This window comes from Engystomops pustulosus, chromosome 1, assembly GCF_040894005.1.
Source record: "Engystomops pustulosus chromosome 1, aEngPut4.maternal, whole genome shotgun sequence".
Classification (NCBI taxonomy): domain Eukaryota; kingdom Metazoa; phylum Chordata; class Amphibia; order Anura; family Leptodactylidae; genus Engystomops; species Engystomops pustulosus.
Window position 1 is genome coordinate 223,609,224 of NC_092411.1, and position 16,586 is coordinate 223,625,809.

Here is a 16,586-nt window from a genome sequence, read left to right on the forward strand (position 1 = left end):
GACCCCAGCTGCAGGATCCAGAGACACTCATGTTTTTCAGGGATATCAGCGTAGGCATATGAAATAAAAGAGCTTTATAATACATACACAGTGTAGTCTAAATATATCTGCTTATTTGAATCTGCTTTATTATACGTTATATAAGTAGTAAAATACAAGAGACAGTTTTGGCAGCTGTGCACCTTAATAAGATAAGTGTATCGAACCAATGCTGTCAAGACATAAAATGATACAAGCACATCCAAACCTGTGCTTCAAGTTCTGATAAAATACAGAAAAACTATTTGTTGTATATAAACATAACGGAAATAAGTTCTTTTGGTGATGTGACTTTCCTGTCCTTTTTTCAATTTTATTGTTATTTGTTGCAAAAATAGAAGACCACAGCTGTCATTGCAAGTGGAGTTTTCCACTATTTTTTATTTCAATAATCATATAAATAGTTTATTTTGAAAGTCAATATTAACCCACACAACATGAAAACAGAAACTGTAACTTATGTCTATGGGTAAAAATAAAGAAATAAACTAAACTTCCCTATTGCAGTTCTGAGTTCTGAAGTGATATTATGTGCATTGTAAAATGTACACAAAGTGATACTACTAATGAAAGGAGTAGCCACGGACACCAGGAATAATATATGTGACTTTATTTTATGCAATATTCTGCTGGCATCTCTGCTGTCTGAGGGGGCTATGCAGCCAATGACTTTTCGAATTAAAAAAATGTTAAAAAATTGTTGGCTGCGCTTATTTCTACTCAAGGTTGGACCAAGTACCTTTAGCTTCTTGGTTCTAGTGGTAGGGCTATCATATCATATGTCAGTACACAAGCACCGGTGTATGATAAATAGGGGGGGAATTTATTAAGATTGACGTTTAGTACCAGCATAGTGCATGTCAGATTTACCAGACTCTTAGTGAGTCTGGCGGTGAGTATGTTTGCTGGAAAGCAATCTCCACCAGGTCTGACCAGTTCAGCGGTAGAGGCTATAGTAGCTACGTTAATACCCCTCCAATATGTTATATTCTTTTTACCATTTAAGTGATTGATCCAATAACTGTCTGTATAAGGGCTCTTGAATGTGTGGGGGCCGGTATATGGCTGCAAAATACCGCCCCCCCCTATGGCACCCGGTCATTGTGCGGTGAGTGTGCATGGAAAAGTATAGGACATTTCCTATATTTTGCCATACTATGGCATTGCTTCTCTATGGCAATGGAAGGGGTGAGCAGTGCTCCCCCCTCCTCTCTCCTACGCACTGCTGTATGCTCGCATACGTATGTGTGCAAGGTGCAAGTAGTATTTGCATATACAATTAAGGGATATGACATCTGCCTCATCTCCGCTTCAATCTCTGTTAACTACAAATCAGTTCAGTGAATTACTTGCTTTTTCAATATTTTCCTTTGTCATCTGTGGCGGAGGGTTATGATTGACTACCTTTTGTCCTTGTGCGTCTGTTGTGATGTGGTCTGCCTCCCCATTCTGAATTTCCCCCATGTTCACCAGACTCACTTCAATACTGCCAATTTTCTTTCCACCATTTAAGGTTCTGAAAAACAAAAAGTTAGACACTGAAATGTCTGCTCAGTCATAAGATTCATCAAATTGAATGTCAGTCATGTATCAAATAGTATCCCACAGTAATAACAATCTACACAGGAACACGTGTTATGAATATTAATAGATGGGATATGCTGAGTAAAAAGACAAACCTTTGTTCACTGTGTGAAAGATGTGAGTGCAGTAGGAGAAAGTAATGTAGGAAAAGGATTGCTTAGGATTAGTCCTTTTGCGACAGATATAATATCCAGTAATATGGCTCCACCTTATTCTGTCAAGAGATATAACAACTATGATGAAATGTGGACTAACTCGCTTGCCCTGCTGAAACGATCATGTCCTAGATACCTATACATAACATAAAGTGTCATCATTCTGTAAGCACTACATGCAAGCACAGTCTAAGAAGCTGTAATAGATAGACTCCTCACAAATGTATATACATGTATTTGTATTTTATAGAGCCTGAATGGTTAAAGGGGTTGTGCAGGATTAAGCTTCTTTTTTTTTTAAATGGGCTCCAGAAAGTGCAAAAATAACAAGCTATACCATCAAAATCAAACATGACACCAGGGGTGTAACTACAGCTATAACAGCCATAGCAGCTGCTAATGGGCCCGTAGTGATGGGGGGCCTTGGCATCCAACCTGACACCCTTGAATAATGGAGGATGTGCACCATTCTATACATGTTAAGACAAACGTTGCACAGCATAATATGTACAGTATCTTGGCAGCTGAGATAACAAATGTTGGGGGAGGGGGCAGCAGAACAACAGGACTAGGAATCTCCCATCTCTAATTCCTGCCATCTACTTCCCCCATGTTGTCAGAAGCTACTGGGACAGATCAGTGAAAGTGTATAAATGTACATATCAGCGCATAGAAGTGCGTTTATGAGTGTATAAATGTATGTATGTAAGAGTGTATAAATGTGTGTAAGTATGTAATAGTGTAAAAATCTGTGAGTGTACAAATATGTATATTTTGGGGGTTGGGGGGCATAGGGCATTTGTTATTCATGGCCTCCTTCCTTCGAAAATGAATCTTTTAAAATTATTTCAAAGAGTCAGAAGCAGTCTGGGTGACATTACCAGAGCCTCTTGGTGCTGTAGCTTCATTGGCTGTTACACTATCTCACCCTCCCCCCTTCTCCCTCTGCACTTCTCCCTCCTTCTCATTTCAGACCCAAGGTTATGTAGTTTTTAAGCATTTGTTAACAGCACATTGTAAAAGGTAATCTATGAAATTCCCAAATACTGCCATATTGCAGTGTGGCAGTATATGGTAGGATAAATCAAACAACCTAGGGTTAAACTACCCTAGTGGGTCTGAAAAATAGTAAAACAAAAAAATTTAAAAAACTATAAAAATTCAAATCACCCCCCTTTCACTAGAACTGATATAAAATTAAACAGTAAAAGTCATCAGTCAACAGTAAAAAGTGTACAATCTATCAAAATATAATAACTTATTGCCGACGTTGAACCCCGTCACAGAGAATGGTGCCCATATGTCCAAAATGCCACATGCAAATATTTGCAATTTTACAACATATAAAAAATGTAATTAGTGATAAGAAAGTTGTACTGTCCCCAAAATGATAGCAAAATGAGTCATCTCATTCCACAAAAAAAAATAAAAAAATCACACTGCACCGTACACACAAGTATAAAAAACGGCATTAGCGCCAGAAGATGGCCATATGAATATTTTTTTTGAAAGATGGGGTGTTCCCATTTTAGCATGCTATTGTTTTTATGATAAAAAGCTATACAATTTTCCAATATACTTTCTGTATCAACTCCTCACAAATTTCTAGATCTCTGCTAGTGGACACAAATCTGACCATGGTCACATAGGTGCAGGGCTCATTATATCACATAGAGTAATCAGAGCTGTGTGTTATAACCAGCCATGCACCTGTGTGATCATGGTCAGATTTCCGTAGCCCGTAGAAAGATAGGACAGGTACTATCTTTTGACAGAATAGGGTGCCGTACGGTGTGTATTCCTATGGAAAGGGGTGGGGGTGAGCAGCGCTCATCCACTGCTCCTCTCCTCGGGGCCGATGTATGTCCGCCTTACTACGGTATGGCGGGAATACATTGTGTAAATGTACCCTTAAGAACACCCAACTTACAGATGACCTCTAGTTACAAACGGACCTCTGGATGTTGGCAATTTACTGTTCTTTAGACTTAGGCTACAATAAACTGCTCTAGTTATAATAGTTATCAATGTATCTGCAATTAAGCCTTATTGTTAATATTGGTTCTTAAGACAATCCAACATCTTTAAAATCCAATTGTCAAAGACCAAAATAATTTTGACTGAGATTACAATTATAAAATATAGAGTTCTGATTTACATACAAATTCAACTTAAGAACAAATCTACAGAACCTATCCTGTACGTAACCCGGGGACTGTACTATACATTATACATAGTGGAATCTATTGCTATCACCTTCATATCTTCCTGAACACAGACATAAAATCAGGTGTGTTACATCATGAGCTGCAGCTATTTTATTCATTCTATTTGTGTCCAAGTCGCCTGCTGAAGGTCACCACTGAGCTGATTGCATGCAGAGCAGGGGCTTTAATTCAGTACTCTACATAGAGCTTATACTTCAATACAGCGGAAAAATTCTGGGTTCCAAGATTTATCCGCAATCTCTGTTTCTAGGAAATAGCGAGGAAATATTTAGCATTTGCTGCTTTTAGAAAAGCAAGTAAATTAAAAGCCCATAGCCCATAAGAACGGAAGAATTAATACATTATACAGGGAATACAAAATACATTAATGGCCAATGAATTGGATTTGCTATGTATCAACAATATGCATGTCAAACATTTATGCATATAAATAAGTGCAAAGAAAGAGTGGAGGTGTCACAGAAACATCCTTTCACGTCATAGCTGTTTTATGTACTTAGCTTGACTGTCTATTGTAATGAAGATCCCCATTGTGTTCTCATACATTTTCCCACACTTTTAAAAAGATCTGTGTGCTGCCATTCAGACTCTATTGGATATTGTATGTGTTGAGGTACATAGCTTCTAGCAGAGTATAGCTTAATATATCTATGGCATCTGATAAATCATGCTCTTGGCAAAAATACCGTGTGGTAATGGCTGGTTGAGAGACTGCTTGAACTTTTAGGGTAGCATAATGCAGTCTTGCAAAAAAAAAAAAATGATCCTTTGGTAAAATTCTTCCCATTAAATATAGTAGTTACAAGTGTATATGTTCCAAGTATGTCTAAGACCTTTAAAATGCAGGCGATTAGTAATATGGGTAGGACCAGTGAGTCAGGTTTAGACACACTACTGTACTTGTAGAAATTCCACTGCACTCCTGTTTCAGTATTTGATGGTGCCAAAATAGGGTCCCAAACCCGTATACAAGTAAGGATATGGAAGATGGCACTCAATCCAATTTTGAAAATAAATGCTTTTATTCTTGTACCAATCTACTTTAATACATATACATGACGTTTCGGTCAAAAAGACCTTCCTCAGATGCGGATTGTACTGTATAGCGATCCTAAGCCTGGAAGATAGAAGCGGTATCCACCGCTTGGCTGTGTGTCAGCCTCGTTCTGGTCTCAGTAGACACACTACTGAACTTTTAGGTTTCCACCAGTCTTATCCAGATGCCCCAGGTGATCCTGAAATTCGGGGCCCTTAAAAAAAAAAAAAAAAATTGTGAGATCATAATTTAATCCCAGTTGATTTGATCCTGAAGCCTTCCATGTTCTCACAGGTCTCTACTTCCTGATCCTGGTTGTCAAACAGGAAGTAATGATTTAGCCACTCACTGAGTGAGCTGAGTAACTGACCCCACCAACCAGCAGTTGACGAGTGGTAATTTCATGTTGTTGTTGAATGAAATCCAAGGCACTTTTATTGCATAATCATGTGGATGATCCCTGATTATGTCATGTTTTTCATCAGAACACAGTAAAAGTTCACTTTTAATATTTCATTCCATTTCTCAGATTCTGTTTGAAAGGCTATTGGGAGAGGGCCATGCCCAGAGTAGGGGCACAATGGGGCACATTTACTTACCCGGTCGCGGAGTTCACAGTGCATTGTCCGACGATAATGCACAGAGCCACGATTCACTAAGATCGTGCCCCTGATATCCTGCATGTGTCGCTTCCCTGCTCAGGTCCAACAGAATTCCCCTTCTTCCTGGTGCATGTAGGTGCATTGTCTTGTGACACAATATGAAAGTTAAATCCCATGCTCAGTCCGAATCAGTCAGATTGTCCAACAGCATGCCCTCCAATTTGTGCAATACAATCCCAGCGCAAACGCCTGTTAAATACCTGTCAAAGCCTTGCAAATCCCGAAAACAGTCGGACGAAAGTGCAATCCGCGACCCTTAGGAAATAAATCCCAATAAGCTCTACTATAGATAAAAGTACTTGTTTTGTTTGGGCGATTTCCTGTTGGGTCCAAATTAACTAAAAAGTAGAGACCAGTGGTGACCAATGAAATAGAGTACATCTGTACATCTATAACAGTGCATACATATGATGAAGCGCTGTCTGTTATTGTGGGGGCACTAAGTATGTTATAAACATTTTGAGAGGCATTTAATATATTTTAATGAAGGGAACACTTTTTGAAGTTTGTCCTGTTAAGAAAATTTTCTGGAAACTGAGCTGACTTTAATATATGAATATGCAAAACCTGCTTCATTAGATTTGTGCGCATTTGTACTGTATGTTTTATTCATGTTATCTACACTGACAGCCCAAAAATAACTAATCACTATAGTAACTCGGAACACAAAGTTCCATAAAAGGAAGGAAACAATAACAGTTTGACAGACTAATAGTAAATGTTTGTGCATATAGAACAGCATCCACAGAAGTAGATAAAATGAATAGCCAATAGTTTTACTAGTTCTAGGAAAATTCTCTTTTTATGGGTTTAATGCATCACATTGGTCTATTACTGTTAATAGACATCTGGTGGCTTATTTTTTTTAAAAAAAGGAATAATCAACATTCTGTGACAATGTCTTGATCAGGCATCCTTTGAAAGAAAAAAGTGTACCATAATAAAAATAAAATCATGAATCAGTGTTTATCTAGCCCCAAAATATAACAAGAGCATACAGGGTAATAAAATGGTCATCAGACGAAACAAAAGGATTGTGGTCCTTACTGGTAAGAGCTACAATATATAAGCCTTCTGTATCCAGTAGTGGATTATATTAAGGGCAGTTTGTGCAGCAGCTTGGGATCCAAGGCTTCAAGGGGGCCTATGGCCAGTCAAACCAATCACCAAGTTTGATATATTCTCTAGACATAAAAAGAAAGAGTGTTCTACAGTCCTTCAATCTTTATAGATGCATAATAGTTCTTGACCTTCTAAGACCTTCGAAGACCTTCGAAGATACCATAGAGGTACCTAAACTGACAAATTGCAAGCAAAAAGAAGGAACCCTTTCTTCTTCCCCAATATGCTTGGTTTTGGTACCACAGTCAGTAAATGTTAAAGCATTAAAAAAAAAAAAAAAAACTTGTAGGGACCCACAACTTCCATACAGCCTAGAGGCCCATGGCAGTCTTTAACGTCCCCTATGTGTATCAGTTGTAACATTTAATTCAGTTTAAAAAGATAAATTCTGTGAAAGTTAAAGCTATAATTAAAACTCAATAGCACACAACAGTTATCCGTTGGCCATGGTGATAGAAGACAGTACTTGCAGGTGCACATAGTGTAATGTATGTCGAATTTCCTGAAATTGTCATGAATACTGCAGCAACAATCCAGTATTTGACGACACTGATCAATTAGACCATCTCCTAAACTTTAATATTGAGATATCGCTCTTCAAACAGGAACATAAATTATATGGGATTGTGGACCCACGCTGGAAAAAATTAATCTTTTACTTCTGAATGCCACCAGCACACAAATCAACAAACAGCTCCATAAATGTCTGGGGAACAGCCATCATTAGCTGTGTCAGACGCTGTGAATGTAAAGTACCACTGGTGCAGTGCCGCTATCAAAACAACACACACGCCGTGAATTTCAAGCACGTAAACAGTGGAATGTAAGATTAATGTCCTGTTGGGTCAGATTGAAAGAAAGTGTTTGTGCACAATAATAAAGATGAGAAAAAAAATAAAGAGGCGAGATTTTAAAGAAAGGAGAAAATGTATTCTTAAACTGTATGCGTTGTCTTCGATATTTATTTGTGTCGCATTGAGGAACTAATTTTCAGCGCTCAGCACTTATCTTGGAAGCCCTGCTGTGCTCATATAGCTGGAGAGGAAACAACTTGGCCTTACCTCAAAAAATTCTTTATTATGAGTTTAGCAAAGGTAAACTTCCCCACAAAAAAAGTTCTTTCTCGAGATGTAAACCATATTGTGGCACCTGTCACGCTTGGTAGATTTAATTCTATCCAGGGCAGAGTCTAATGAATATTAAGCGATTCCGAACATTTGCTTGTGCAGATAAACCGGTATGCTACATTTAGTAGATCTAAGATGACTGCGCTTTGTTTATCACACACCAAACTGAGCAGAGGGGAGAAATAATAGTTCTGCAAGAGACTTTTAAATGAAATATAAATTATTTACTCAGCTACCAAACTCTGGATCACTGGCTGGGAGAAAGATAAAATGTCAATTTACTAAAGAAAAAAGGTACTTGGCAACAACTGAATTTAACTGAAATCATTTTATGAAACCACCAAGAAGTACAATTTTTCCATCTAATTTTTACCAAAAAAAATTATCTATCTATCTTATTAAAACAATGCAGACTTCAGTAATGAATTCATAATTCTTACGTCACTCTTTATTTTTATAGTGCTATCAAATTCCACTTTACAAATCATAGTGGACATATACAAATATAATATTACATAAATATGGGTGGAGACACCACCATTCTTAAAGCAGAAGCATGTGTCCTGTTGATCCATTCTATTTCATGGTTGTGTTGAAATGTTCAAGAACTATACTCGGCTTTTTCCCATACTCCTATAGACAGTAAATGTAGTCCCAGGGATATCTGAGAGTTGTGCCTGACAATTACCAACACACATGCATGCTCATCCTGTTCCCATTCTCTGGATTGCTGGGGGTGCTACTCTTGTGATCAGTGGCGGTCGCAGCAGTCAGACCATAACCAATCAGCTTGGCCTTTTTCTCGTAAAACGCGTCTGTAACCTGGCTATAATGAAGAAGAAACTCCTAGGACAGTGGTGGCGAACCTATGGCACAGGTGCCAGAGTTGGTGCTCAGAGCCCTCTCTCTGGGCACCCAGGCCATCACCAAAGAGGACTCAAGGTGTCTACTTGCACTCCCAGACAGCCCAGGACCTGTCATGTTCAATGTTATTATAAAGCAACAGCGCTGCCTGGGACTACAGGAGGAGTGGGAAGGTGTGGACAGATCAGAATTATCATTGTTGCTCATTCTCTTGGATAACAAAAATTCTTCCTGTTTTGGGGAACAGGAAGAATTGGTCCTCCTCTATCTACTGTATTGGTATCCTCAGAACACTGATACAATACAAAGTCACAACAATAAGCAATAAGTAATGGAATAAATTGCCATGGTTGCACTTTGTAATAAACAGGTGGGTATGGGTTGTAGTTTTGGCACTTGGTCCCTAAAAGGTTCACCATCACTGCCCTAGGAGTTGTGCATCCACATAGAGCTATAAACAATCTGTACAGTATCCAATAAGCAAACAAATCACTGTATGTACAAGTCCCAAATCTACAAAAACTTTCCCTCCTGCTCAGCTTCAACTAATAGACTAATGGTTTGTTTATAAAGCTTAGTTATTCTAATCTGAATTACTTGACAGCAAAGCAATGAAGTCAATATTTCTAGTGTGAGAACAATGCTCACTTTCAAGTCCCGACCTCACCGCATAAATCCTTGCTTTGGTTTAACACTCTATGTGATGCCCACACCGTTACAACAGCAAAGATGGAGGAGACATGTGTTGTTGTGTGATGTTTCTCAGCTGTTCATTACTCAGAGCTTCTGTTCCTCTCTCTGGAACAAAATATTTTAATTGATTGATAGCATAAACATAATGTAGATGAAATGAGAACAGTAAATTAGCGGAGTCTACTAACAAGCCTTCTAATCAATGGGAAGATGAAGTCACAGTACTTACATCTCAAGTGAGATCATTCTTCCACAAAATCAGCTTTCTACGCATAGTTGACTACACAGATTTTAATGACTATTTACAGTATATGGATCTTGTTTAGCCCCTTCTCTCCTGACAGCCCGCACAAAGACTTGCCCGAGTTGCTTTCCCCTCCTTCAAATTACACCTGTGATATATAGTTACAGAAACAGCAACAGAAATTATGGAAAATCTGTTGTTAGCAATGAAGGCATAGACTATGGGGCACCTACATCCTCATTATAATAGTTCAATAAGTATTATAAGCCATACCTTAATATATGCCTTCTAAATGTATTGTAGTGAGCCTATTATCCCGATTTAGACATTGATTGAAACATTTTCATTTTCTATGTAGATGCTAAGATGAGATATGTGTTGGTGAAAAATCCTGTGTCTGATATTTATCCATGAAATACATTAGAAATTTTGCACCTTTAAAAATATATAATGTGTCCTCCCCAGTTTGTAAATGTTATCTTGTGTGTCGGTATGGCTGTATGTGTTGGTGTATGATGTCTTTGTATTGGTTCTATTAAGTTTAGGTATGTGTTCGTTGTCCTGTATGGGTTTGTACATACTTCAAAGGAAGGCGGGATAAAGGACTACATCTTGTTATATATGGCGGTAACCACTTTATCTTGTTTTTCTCATATATTCCTTTTGCACCAGTGCTATGTGTGATTAGATTTACTGTTGCTCTTTTTTTGCAATATCCATGCAATGTATGCTTCTCATGATGATTACAGTACTTATATCCAATGTTCATAATTTGTTTTAATAAAATCTTTATTGAATCTAAAAATATCTAATGGAAAAACTGCAAATAGCGATTTCTTGTGGTGTTAGTAGAGAGCTGAACATATTTAGATTTTATCTAGTTTTTTCAGCAGTCCCCAATTGAACCTGCCCCCCATGGGCGTCAACAAGCATCTCAGGACCAAACAGAGAGCCTCATAAGCATATTTGATACTAAAAGTGGTAAAGATCTCCAGGATCACTCATAATAGAGGAAACCACCTTATTGTGCTCTTTTCACGCAGTCTTATACATTTCTCTATGGCGTGTGCCTTTACAAATGATTGTTATATATTCTAAATTTTATACAGCACTTAAAAATATTTCCCTCTAAACTAAAAAAAACCCTCCCCAATTACTGTGCTGCATCTAACTGACCATCTAACCATATGGTTGCAGCTACAAGATGCTTTAGGCATGTACAGTGCAGCAGCTCCCTGTGGTAGGGTCTACTGCCTGAGGCAGGGTATACAGTAATACAGATCTACTATATTGCCAATATACTGCATTGTAGTAGTATTGCAGTCAGGCACTCAAAGCCAAAAATATTACAAAAAATGAATAGAATAAAAAAAAAATAAAACCTAGAATGGTTATATAAGTGAATAAGCAAACATAATAATAGACAAGTTGGGTATTCCCGTATCCCAAAATCTATCAAGATATAAAAAATTATCGATGGACAGAAAAAATATTCAAATGTCCAAATTGCCACTTTGGATCAAAAGACATCAGCTGGTCTCACAAAAAAATGTCAGGTTACATAGCACTGTACATAACAGTAAGAAAAAGTTATCGAATCGAATAAAACTTTATTAATCCTGTTGGGAAATTGTTTTGTGCTTTATTACTCCAAGCAAGGTATAAACAGTATTTCACATAACAAACAACACAAATAACATTACAATTACACTCACCGGCCACTTTATTAGGTACACCTGTCCAACTGCTCGTTAACACTTAATTTCTAATCAGCCAATCACATGGCGACAACTCAGTGCATTTAGGCATGTAGACATGGTCAAGACAATCTCCTGCAGTGTCATGGTGGTGTCATGGTGTGGGGAATATTTTTTTGGCACTCTTTGGACCCCTTGGTACCAATTGAGCATCGTTGCAATGCCACAGCCTACCTGAGTATTGTTGCTGACCATGTCCATCCCTTTATGACCACAATGTACCCAACATCTGATGGCTACTTTCAGCAGGATAATGCGCCATGTCATAAAGCTGGAATCATCTCAGACTGGTTTCTTGAACATGACAATGAGTTCACTGTACTCAAATGGTCTCCACAGTCACCAGTTCTCAATCCAATAGAGCATCTTTGGGATGTGGTAGAACGGGAGATTCGCATCATGGATGTGCAGCCGACAAATCTGCGGCAACTGTGTGATGCCATCATGTCAATATGGACCAAAATCTCTGAGGAATGCTTCCAGCACCTTGTTGAATCTATGCCACGAAGAATTGAGGCAGTTCTGAAGGCAAAAGGGGGTCCAACCCGTTACTAGCATGGTGTACCTAATAAAGTGGCCGGTGAGTGTACTACCTTAATTTTTTTGGGGGGGTGGGGGTGGCGAGAGGGTTTGGCAGTGAGGGGGAATGAGGGTATGACTTAGTCCTTCGCTTTAGCCACTTTAGTTCTATTTCCTTTGGGTTGAAGGAATTGTGGAACCTTGCGGTACGGAAACACACTTGGCAGTAGCGATGACTTATGCCTCTCCGTTGTTGCAGTAGTGTGTCAAATTTCCCAAGGCAGCTGCTTTGCCAGACTTCCCACAGCAGATGCAGCGTCTCCCCAATAGTGCTTTAGGCTCTACGGATAACCTTGATGAACCGGTTCTTTTTTTCTACTGTTTAAGACTCCACCCAACAAACTACTGCGTAGAACAATATGCTCGCCATCGTGGTTTCGTAAAATATTTTAAATATTAGGGTGGAGATTTGGAATGACCTCACCTTCCTGGTCATCACCTTTCCGCATACCCAGTTGATATTGGTCCTCCATTCAAGCCTGTAATGAATGTGCACCCCCATGTGCTTGTAGGTGTTGACCTGATCTATTTCTCAGCCGTTGATCCTAATTGGTACTGCAGCCGTTTTGTTCCTCTTTAGGTCAATGGCCATCTCCTTTGTTTTTTCAACATTGATCACTAGATTGTTGCTTTCACTCCACTTAACAAAGTCGCCGATGGCATTTCTGTACTCCTCATTGTTGCCCTCGTTAATGCAACAGACAATAAGTGAGTCATTCAAAAATTTTTGCAGGTAGTCCGAAGCGTAGAGGGTGAAGAGAAAGGGGGACAGCACGGTCCCTTGTGGTGCTCCACTGTTGCTGATGACTGTATTGGAATGGATGTTCCCTGTTTGGACACACTGTGCTCCGTTCAGGTAGTCATAGGTCCAGTTTTTTTGGGTGGTGTCCATTTACAGTTCCCTCATTTTTTCTCTCAGGCCACCAGGTTCTATTGTATTATAGGGACTGGAAAAATCAAAGTACATAATTCTGACTGATGTTCCCATGCGCTCTAGGTGAGAGTATGTCCTGTGCAGCAGAAACAGCAGCACATAGTCCAAGCCTATCCTGTCATTGTCGGCGAACTGGAGCGGGTCCAGACACTCCTTGACCTCTCCTTTTATATGCTTAATCAGAACTCTTTCAAATGACTTCATTGTATTTGATATCCAAGCAAGTGGCCTGTAGTTGTTTAGGCTAGTTGGTTTCCTGGTTTTGTCGATGCACAAGGTTCACCAGGCTACTGGTACCTGAGCCTGACTCAAGCTAACATTGAAGAGATCCGTCAGCACATTATACAGCTCCATGGCACAAGTTTTGATTAGGCGTGGATATATTTCATCTGGTCCGCTAGTTTTGATAACTTTAGGGCCCTCAGTACATCTAGTACCTCCCCTGTGCTCACTATTGGTGCCACACCTTTTGGTTTACTTGACGCCTGTTCGGTTCTGCAAGCTCTTGTTCCAGTGCTTGCTTTGCCCTGGTGTCCTTCTGAGAACTGATTGTAAAAGAGTTTCATGTCGTCTATCATCTGCTTGCTTATGTCCGAGCACTGCTCTGTTTTCAGTCCGAATAGGTTCAGAATATGGTGATATGGTAATTTTTATGAAAAAGCTGTATAAAATTGGTACCTCCATGATTATACTGACCTAAAGTATAAAGGGGATGTGTAATTTGTGCCACTCAGTGAAGGCTCTAAACATGTAACCCTTAAGAAAATGCCGTAAAGCAAACATCTTTAGCAATTGTATTGGAATTTTTCAGCTGCCCGTTACATGTCAGGGAATATCAAATACTGAAACTAGGAAGTCCATTTTGTCCCATGGATAAAAAAACTTTACAGCTTTTAGATAGTGGCCAGTAAAAAAACGCAATGCAAAAATAGGAAAGGACTGGGTCATTGAGGCGTTAATGGAAGCAAAGAGTTGGGGTTTGTGAAAGGTCATCATAAAGTAATTTCCATGATGTATTTAACATTATTATAAGACATTTTTCCTGTTGCTTTTAAAGGGACATGTGTAAACTTTTGGTGATATCAGTAGACATGCCAGAATTCCGAAAATCTTGTAACTTAAAAAGCCTATGGTAGTGGTGGATGTGAGAAGTTGGTAGAAGATAGTATTAAATTCACTAGTAAACATTGACAAATACACAGAATTGCTTACATCTTCCTAAAATTTTGAATATATGGGGTTAAATACACTATTCGGGTCATGCATTCCCAGCGAAGTATACTTGGTGAGGACTCTTAAGGACAGAATACTAAATGACTGGCATAAAGTTCAGTAATAATATAGTCTACTTGATAAACACACCTCCAGGCCTGTGTTGTAATATTAAATGGCCTACTGATGACTTAACACATACTCCAAGGAAACGGTGCACAGACATTTTCCTTTACTCTCCAAGTTCCAAGCTTATCAGTATATGAGAATGTGATTAGATGGCTTCATTTTCTTGCTGAAACAACTGAAAACTTCAATATATATTTGGCTTTCTGCATATCATTTTGATTATTAATACATTTTGGACTATGCAAATCTGAAATCTGCTAATTAGATCCCATGGCCATCACAAGCCTCATATAAAAAGCAGAGAGCATATTTGCATAACCTTACTATTTAATTATGTATGACAGCTGAGAAATGAAGGCAGAAACTAAGGTGGATTTCATACACTTGTCTTCTTACCTAGTTTACGAAAACTTCATACAGTATGTTGCTCTAAAGAAGAAAAAAGGGATCCTGAAAAGGTCACATTACAGAGTGAATAAAACATTCCTAGAAGCTTTGGCAAAGACTTTACATACCCTACAATCAAGTAATGGTGCAATAATTACAGGTCTTCTACAAATAGGGTTTAGTAGTTCACCATCAGTAGTACCCGATGAAGGCCAGTTTCCTGCCTTTAACATAATACTAGGGTCAGGAAGTTGGCACTTTTATTTTAGCCTGCTTTGACCAATTATCCCAGAGAAATACAATTTGGAGGTTGCACAGCTAAGTCCTATAGTTACTCAGGTCCAAACTAATCCAATACAAGTGGATAATTGATATTTTTCTCGGTCAATGGCAATTTGGATTTTTAGTTTTCTAGTCTCTGTTCTATATGTTCCAAATTTGGCCCACTCCTTTAAGTTATCACCTGCTTGTTTAAAGAATGTCATTTCTAATTTACAATACTCCAAAATCACTAAATTATATGGCTTTCAGATAAACGGCAACATTTGTGATACACATGTCTGGACATGTCCGGCCAAGAAAACAGATAATTTTGGAACATCATTCCGGAACAACTTTATGTTTTGCTATTCTTATTCTGCCAAGAAATTTATGAACTGGCAACTAGGTGTACGAAGTGGTCTTGTCATAGTGCTATGTGCCCACATTGTATGACGGTGGCAGCACTGACTGCAATAACACAGCAAAGGCACCATGTCAAATTCCATGTAAAAATTAAACAAAAATTTATAAAAACTGAAATTTTAATAAAAATGACATATCTGGATGTGAGATGGAACTTCATCAATGTCGGTTTGCCTCTTTGATCATACACAGTACTAAGGCAGTTTAGCGGTAAGGCTAGAATACCAATTTATGCAGGAATAAAAGCTTCTTCTGTTTGAGATAATCTTCCTACTGAAAAGTATGTTATTTTTACACAGCTTTAGAATATGATAACTCATGCAGTTTGTAAGTATAACAATATTACCTCTTTAATAAAGTACCCTGAGGCACAGCTCTTCAAGAGATGTAGAACAACTTAGTACAAATATGCTTTAACTTATTTGTGTACTAGATCAAAGGAAAGGTTTGTTTCTTTCTGACATCGTACAGTGTGGAGCATGACTGACAGGGGAAGATCACCTTACTGCCAGTTTGTAACCAGGATTCATAAATAGCATAAATATGAACATTAAAAAAAAACAAGATGGCACCTACTGACACAGTTCTAATACTTACTGAGTCTTCAATTTAGGTCAAAACGCAATTATGTAACAGAATGTTTAAGGCATTAAAAAACCTATGTTAGATATAAACTGCAAGTGAGGATTAAAAGGACTGAGGTCACCAAACATAATGTAAAAAATGAGTAGAAAAGGGTCATTGTTCAGAATGGTAATGGATATTCATGGTACAAAATAAAAGCACAGAAACAAAAAAAATAAAAAAAAATAAAATAAAAGCACGAAAAGAATAAAAGCAATAAGAGCTTCTTATTCAATATTTTACCATGGGACACGTAAACTAATTTTGAGGAGTAATACTGTTTTATGTCATTCCATGACTTGTAGTCTTCATTTTCCATTCTTCACTTCACTTAACAGAAGGTAGAAAGAGGCAGAAGTGTGGAGGGAGCAGAAGAGACATGCTTCTGCACAGCATAACAACAGCACAGAGTGGCTATAATACCTACCCCTCCCCTTCCCCCCCCCCACAGAAGAACATTTGGCTCATTTGCATAATTTTAAAAGTTGAGGCCATTGATGACAAATATAAGATTACCAGTCACAGC

The 16,586-nt window shown here is 38.4% G+C and overlaps 1 protein-coding gene across 9 annotated transcripts in view; it reads right to left on the reverse strand.

The window, feature by feature from the left end:
* INPP4B (inositol polyphosphate-4-phosphatase type II B) overlaps positions 1–16,586 on the reverse strand; it is a 366,270-nt gene that overhangs the window by 111,523 nt on the left and 238,161 nt on the right. For all 9 annotated transcript variants that reach the window (XM_072119662.1, XM_072119688.1, XM_072119643.1 and 6 more), the window contains one exon: positions 1,444–1,555. In XM_072119662.1, the coding sequence (XP_071975763.1) occupies positions 1,444–1,555 (112 nt within the window). The remainder of the gene's footprint in view (positions 1–1,443; positions 1,556–16,586) is intronic.